Source organism: Camelus ferus, chromosome 9 (genome assembly GCF_009834535.1).
Source record: "Camelus ferus isolate YT-003-E chromosome 9, BCGSAC_Cfer_1.0, whole genome shotgun sequence".
Classification (NCBI taxonomy): domain Eukaryota; kingdom Metazoa; phylum Chordata; class Mammalia; order Artiodactyla; family Camelidae; genus Camelus; species Camelus ferus.
In genome coordinates, this window is record NC_045704.1 from 61,647,852 (window position 1) to 61,655,317 (window position 7,466).

Here is a 7,466-nt window from a genome sequence, read left to right on the forward strand (position 1 = left end):
CTTAACTGACCTGTTCAAGCATGGGCAAAAAGTTAACTTTTTGTAAAGCAGGATCTGCAAGATAAAAGACAACTGGTATTAAATTTGCCAACATCTTATTTTTCATATTAAGTATTATATCTTGCTTTAATGTTAAGGCTATCAATATAATACCTGTTATATTTTCAATATCTAGCAATGTATATTTTAAAAATGCTTCTATGTATGGTGATACAAACTTTTCTAGTCTCCTACCTGAATCAATGTTTTCCCCAGTTTTGGAGAGATTAGTCATTGCAAATGGAAAACCAAAATCATCTTCAACACATTTGTTGAAACCCTAGAAACACAAAGAAGTTCTTAAGCATACTATCCCATACCACTCTAATAACTACCAGTGTAATATGTGATTACATTTATAATATACATCTGCTTAAAGAAGGGACTATAATTATAAATCCTTTAATGTATATATTGTGTTAAAAATATCAAATGCTTTTGTTATGTAAATAAAGCAAAAATTTCTAATTTTCACTTGTAAGATAAAACTAAATAAAAATTAGATGATACATGCCTTGTATATACTCAGGAATAATATTAGTAATTTTAATCAGTAGCATAGAATTTTAGTTTTCTTCAATTTCATTGTGATCTTTCCCTTGCTAGAACTGAGGATTATCTTCACTGAATAGCATTTTAACGTTATACTCTTTGCTACAGAGACATAAGAATTTTTTTACAGCATATAAAATTAAAATATTCATTGCTTCATCCCGTCTCCAACATAAAGTTTCAAATGAGAAATTTAAATAAATTACTAGAAAAGGGCCTATTTCACCTGAGAAACTTGGTATAATTCCTCCCTTCCAATAAAAATCTACTATTTAAATGAATTTCCCTTTTTATCCAGGAAGCTCAAATTTTAAGCTCAGTCACACTAATTTTTACCAGTATGTCAACATATTTGTCCAAATTTTCTTAATTTTCCTTGATCCTAATATTCTTCTAATTTGTATTTTACTATTTCATTTTATATGCTTATAAGTTGCTTCAAATCATTTAAAGAAAGAGGGAGGATTAAAATAATCAGGTCCCAGTATGTATGCAGAGTTCTAAAACAGCAGTGATTATATCTTTAAACGAATGATGCTTAAACACACTACGTACGCTCATTAATCATTCACAGCAACGCTATACAAAATTCCTGGGAAATCAGACTGTATTTAATGAAAAAAAAATATTGTATATATAAAATATAACCAGGAAGAAAGTTTACTTTGCCTCATTTACCTAAAGTTAAGAATAGGCAAATCAAGACTCATATGCAAATTTACCTTGAAGAAATTAGAATCTCCTCCCAAGGTCTGAGGTTTCACTGCAGATACTTGACTGCTACTTAATCTTGGTGGCACAAACAATGTAAAGGGCTTTTGCTTGTCCATTTTCTCTCTTCCAGTCGTAATTATCTATTGCTCCAGAGGGAGGAGAAAGCGTTTTACGTTGTTTCGTTAATCCTACTGATTCTTTATCTTAAAAGGTGACGTTTGTATAATAAATGGGGATATAAAGAAATGGACGAAACCTTCGCCACCACGTTAGCCTACAGCGCGCTTACTGCCGAGGTGATCAAAGTAGAGACATCCCCAATTTGTCCCACCATCCCCACCCCCACCCCCACCCCGACCCCCAAAGGCCACGCTGGCGACGGATATAATCGAGAAACTCGAACTAGGCATCTCCACTGCAACAGCCTGAAAAGAAAGCCCTCTACCTCCTCCAGCCCCGTCAAACTGCACCTCCTCGCCGGGAAGAACTATCTTAGGTTCTCACAGGACTACCGAGAAGATGCCGGGCTGCCGTTGTGAGGGAGCAGCGGTATCAAAACCTCGCCCCGCTCTGGTTCCGTCCTCAGGGAAGGAACTCGACACACCTGCCCTTACCTTTAAAAACCTAGCGGGAAACCGCAGACTCGGTGCCCACGCGAATTGCCACCTGCCGTCTCTTAGGACAGCGGAAAGAACTGCGGGCTTCTGCCTCCGAACCTCAGAAAAGGCGGGAAATCGCACCACCTCTGCGGCCGAGAGGGAGGGGCGGCGCCGGTGGCGGTTTAACGGCTAAATAACGGTCATCCGCCTTGGTTGGCTGGGCGCCCAAGCCCTACGTCTCGCGAGATTTGCCTTTACGTTCGTAACAATTCTCGTCCGCATTCTGTTTCTACTGAAGAGTTCACATTCTTTAAACCTGTACTATTGTTAGAGGATGAAAGGAGAACTATCAGGTGCTGTTGGAGTTGAGAGTGAAAAATCTATTTCTGTCCTCCAAGAGCTCACAGTCTTAGGAAGAAAACAGAAGAGCAAACTATTATAGACACCTGTAATAATTTAACGATCGTAATTTTTAAGACTCGTTGGGACACAGGGAAAGCAGCATTTACAGTGACTTGGGAGTCAGGAGAGGGCTGCACGGATGTGGTGCCCGTCTGTTAGTGCTTCCTCAGAGAACAGAAGTGTCAACAGAGCGCTGACTGGATAGTGAATGGAGGAAGGGATATTCCTGGCTGAGGGACGGTAGGCAAAGGCACTAGAGTTGTGAGAGAGAGAAGTACTAGAGTGTGTGAGTCCAGAACTAACACAATATTAACAATCAACTATACTTCAATTTTAAATTTTTTAATTTAATGTCTTAAAAAGTGAGTGAGTCCAAGAAGCGTGGTGTATGCGTGTGAGGACACAGTGGGAAAATGGCAAGAGATGCGGCTGGAGACAGAACAGATACGAAGCCTTGCAAAAGCTTTTGGATTTTAGTCTTTATAGGATGGGGATCTTGACGAATTTTGAGTTGAAAGGGAGGCATGATCAAGTTCAGAAGAAAATTTGTAGAATGAAAAACAGTTTAGGTTTATGAGACAGGAGTTAGGGAGACAGTTTAAATAGCCTGAATAATGCATGAGAACCTTAGCTAGACAGCAGCCGTGAAGATGAAGCAAGGGTGTCAAATATAAAAGCTATTTAGAAAATAAAATTAATAGGATTTGATGGCTTTTTAAAGTGAGCAGCAAAAGAGAGAAATCTAAGATTACTGGGTTTCAAACTTGCATTACTAGAATAGAATAAATACTGTGGTGCTAAGTACTTAGGTTTGAGCAATAAGATAGTGAGTTCTGTTCTTGATATATTGATTTTATTTTCTAACTTTCTTCATGTATTTTAGCTGATGCTTTTCCAAAGGACTTTGGTAATATTTTTAAATAACTCATTTTGTTTTGTATCAGTTTAACCTATCAGACATAATAGTTTCTGCCAAAATTACAAAATTTTTGAGCTGGAAAGGATGATCCAGCGTTAACTCTTTCATTTTACATTTTAAGGAAACTAAGTCTAGATACCCTAAAAAAGATAAAATACTCCCTTCAAGAGATGATACCAAGAATAAATGCACAAGATAACCCCTGGGGATAGTAATTGATATGTTTAATTAAGATCTTTTATAAGTTGAGGGTTTAACAAAGATTTGTTCCTCTTCAATAATTCATAAAATGCTATAATAGGAATAGGTTTTAAATGTTAGTTCTTATCCAAGTGATCTGTCCTTAAGTAATGGGGTTCACCAACTGCCTTTATTCTGATTATAATTGTTACCACTAGATAGCCTCTTTCATGTCTACACATAATCTATATATTTTCACACAATCTTCTACTAAATAAAAAAAAGAAGTTTCTTCAGGTAAGAACTCCATTTAGTATTACTCTCTTCTGAAGCAACCATGCACTAACAATAACAATTGCTTCTTTGGGACAAATCTTGAAAAGAATCCTAGATATCCATCTAGTAGTGGTCCTATATTCCATAAAATTTAATTGAGCCCTTGATGATGTCCACTTTATGGCAATATATGGGTAATACAGCAGTTCTGGTCCTATTTTTCAAATCAGTCCTCCTATGATGATAGAATAAACAATCTAGATTTAGGAAGTTTAAGACAAACTAAACATTCTAAAAGTTCAGCAATGTGAATACAAATTCCATTTCTCAGAAAGTAAACTAGCCAATCTGGGGTCCTTTGTTTTCCAAATGCTAAGTATTTCTGAGTGGTTGTGATTCAGTGTTCTCAGTTCAGTGAGCCTCCCTATGAGACGAGCAAAATGCTGTAGGTCTTCTGGATGATAAATTTTTGAATATTTGTACAAGATTTGTAAAACTGGTTCTTGTAAATTTTCCACATGTTGCTTATTTTTAAGGCATGGACGATCTGAAAAACATCATTATATATATATATCTTAATGAATACTGGAAAATGGTAGAAGATAAATTAAAACAATACAGATTTTAAATAATAAAAATACCAAATATTTACTGAACCCTTGATATATGCCAGATTTTATGCTAGATAACTTGCTTCTATGCAAAATCTTATTTAATCCTTATAATACTCTATGAAAGAGAATTTCTTAATGATTAGACAGCACCCATTCATCCAGTCATTGAGCTGGAGATACACAATGAACATAACAGACTAAATTTTCTGCCCTCATTGAGCTCATATTTTGGGTCTGGGAGAAATAAGGGAGGAAAAAGACATATATACATTTTTTAAATAAAAATATATGACAACGATAAATTTTATAGAGAAAAATAAACAGAGGAGAGGATGAGAATTAGGATAGAGGGGCTATAGCTATATTTATAAAGGTAATCAGAGTTAAGATGACATTTAGCAGAGATCCAAGATGGTGAAGGATGGAGCCATAAAGCTACCTAGGAAAGAGTTTTCCAAGCAGAAGATTTGTCATATATAGTAGAACCTATGGCAGGAGGCTGCTTGAAATTTTAAGGGAACATATGCATCAAAAACAATGTGACTGTGGAGTTGAAGCAAAAGAAATAGTAGTGGGCAATGATGGAAAGAACTTTGGCTTTAAACTGTGTAAAACAGGAAGCCATTAAAGGGTTCTGAGCAGAGGAATGACATGATCTGGCTCATCTTGTCAAAGAGTCACTCTGTCTACTGTATAGAGAATAGATCCTAGGAAGGCAAGGGCAAAAACAGGAAAGTGAGTTAGGATAGCAGTATTATTAGGGTGGCAGGGACAGAGACAGTAAGAAGTGGTTGAATTCTGGATATATTTTGAGGCTGGAGCCAACAAAATTTGTTGCATATTTGATATGGGTATAAGAAAGAAAGAAGTGAAGGATGACTTCAAGAATTTTGGCTTATGCAATTTGGGGGATGGGGTACAATTTAGTAGAGATGAAAGAAGAATATAGGAGAATTGAGGGGGGGAGGAGATGAGGAGTTCACATTCAGATATGTTAAATTCTTTATGCCTGCTAAACATCGAAGCTGAAATCTTGAGTAGCCCATTTAATGGAGTTTAGGGGAGCAGTCCAGGTTGGTATATAATTTCGGGAGTTGTCGGCGTATAGATGGCATTTAAAGCCATGAGATAGGATGAAATTTCAAAGGAAATGAGTACAGAAGAAAAGATAACTGAGCCCTGGGACACTCTAATATTTATCAGTGTGGAAGATGAGGAATTAACAAAGGAGACAGAAAGAGCAGCTACTAAGGAGAGAAACCAAGATAGTGTAATGTCCTGGAAATCAAGTGGGAAAAAAAATCAAGTCAAAAAGGAGGGAGTGATCAACTGAAGCCTAGGTAAGTGTTCTAAGAAAGAGGGTGTGATCTGCTCTGTCAAATGTAGCTGATGGATCAAGTGAGATGAAGACTAAGAACTGACTACCTGGAATCAGCAATTTCAAATTACTGAAGCTCTTGGCAAGTTATGGTGGAGGGGGAAGGGAGGGGACAAAATCTTACTGTATTGGGTTCAGGAGTGAATGAGAGGAAAGAAATGGAGGCAGGAATATAGACAACTCTAAAAAAACTTTTTTTTTCCTGTAATATAGAACAGAGAAATGGGAGAACAGCTGAAAGGGGATTTGAGGTCAAGAGGCTTTTTTTTTTAAGATGCAAGGAATTACAGCATGTTTGTAAGCTGAAGGCAGTTTTTATGAAAATTCACACATTTGGAATCAATGAATAATATAACTATAAATTTCATGCTTTCATCGCCAAACTTAATCCAAATTTTTACTGCTAAATGTTTTTTTACCTGAAAAAAACACAACTGTTGCTGCAAGCAGAGCATATTCAGTATTAGTAATATTAAGCTCACTCATTCTTCTGTAGAAGTAAAACAGTGTGGTAATAAATTCTTCAACAATCCCTAAAAAGAAATATGAAATGTATTTTCATCAGAACATAGTGCAAAATCAAACATATTACTATTATCCTATTTTCTCAAAGCAGTAAAAGAAAATGAAACATATTTGACCAATTTTTTTCCATCCAATAAAATATTTTGTATTATATGTAATATTACCAGTCAGCATAGTAGAAGGACAGTCTTCACTGCAAAATGTTTCCATAGAATAAATAACACTTCTATCACCACTCTGTTTGTGACAATTCAGTGAACGAGCTGAGTGATTTGATATTTTCATAGTACCTAGTTAAGGGAAAAATATAAAGTCTGATTTTTTAAATACAGATAGTAAATTCAATCTCTCTAATCTCTGTTAGACAGGAGAAGTTCCCAACAAATGGTAGCTTTATAATTTTTATTACTGAAGTGTGGATCTATATTAAAAGTTCTTATTTTATATAAAAATTATATAGAAGACTCTCCAAAAATGTGCCTGCCACTTTGCTATATAAAAAGAATGGCTTTCTTTAAAAGAAAAGCAAAAGCTAGACCAATGAACTGGAAAACAATAAACAGCTATTATGAAGTACTTATTCCTATACTGAGTAGTAAAATAAAAACATAATAAGAAAAAATATCTCAGTTACATAATTTGTTTCTAAATTTGATAGTGACTATTAACATTAAAATTCAATTAATTGGCCTTTTTTACTTTCAGAAGCTGGTGAAAGACATTCTTTCTGACTGTAAATTTGGGCCGCATGAAGGAACATCACTTCAGTTTTTGATCCCTTCCGTAATGCAGTCTGATCCTCACTGGTCAAATTTTCAAACCCTTTAAGAAAAGATCACATAATTGTTTGAAATAGATAATGAAAAGATAATTTTCAGGTATAAGATTTAACATTTTTATATTATTTATTTAATTATGATATGAATCCTAACTGTTCCCTTAGAATAATCATGATATGTAACTTCAAATCTGAATAAAATTCTTGATTCCACACAGTAATATTTTGGGGTACTTTCATCAGAACTGGATATTAATACTTTCCTGTGGTAAGAACAAATTAAACATAGTTGGTTTAACCTTGAAGAATTTATTTTTACAGAGAGTTATCTGTATATGTAAATAGATAGCTAAGTTTTGGCCAACAGTGGGTTGATTTTTTTTGTATTGTACAGGGAATTTTATCTGTTTCATGTTTTATCTAAAAACCAAAAATAATGTATTTCCAAAGATAAAAATAAGATAAAACATACAACCAATCATAGTTTGTC

General features: G+C 35.0%; 1 protein-coding gene across 2 annotated transcripts in view; it reads right to left on the reverse strand.

The window, feature by feature from the left end:
- SYCP1 (synaptonemal complex protein 1) overlaps window positions 1-6,488 on the reverse strand; it is a 109,715-nt gene extending 103,227 nt beyond the window's left edge. Inside the window, exons 1-5 of one of the 2 annotated variants that reach the window (XM_032486976.1) lie at window positions 6,363-6,488; window positions 6,093-6,206; window positions 1,314-1,445; window positions 235-319; window positions 11-54 (exon numbers count right to left, since the gene is read on the reverse strand). In XM_032486976.1, the coding sequence (XP_032342867.1) occupies window positions 11-54; window positions 235-319; window positions 1,314-1,445; window positions 6,093-6,128 (297 nt within the window). In that variant the 5' untranslated portion in view covers window positions 6,129-6,206; window positions 6,363-6,488. Of the gene's footprint in view, window positions 1-10; window positions 55-234; window positions 320-1,313; window positions 1,446-1,919; window positions 3,984-6,092; window positions 6,207-6,362 lie in introns of those variants that run through there. The other variant, XM_032486975.1, reaches the window with a different exon arrangement.
- Between the last annotated feature and the right edge of the window lie 978 nt (window positions 6,489-7,466).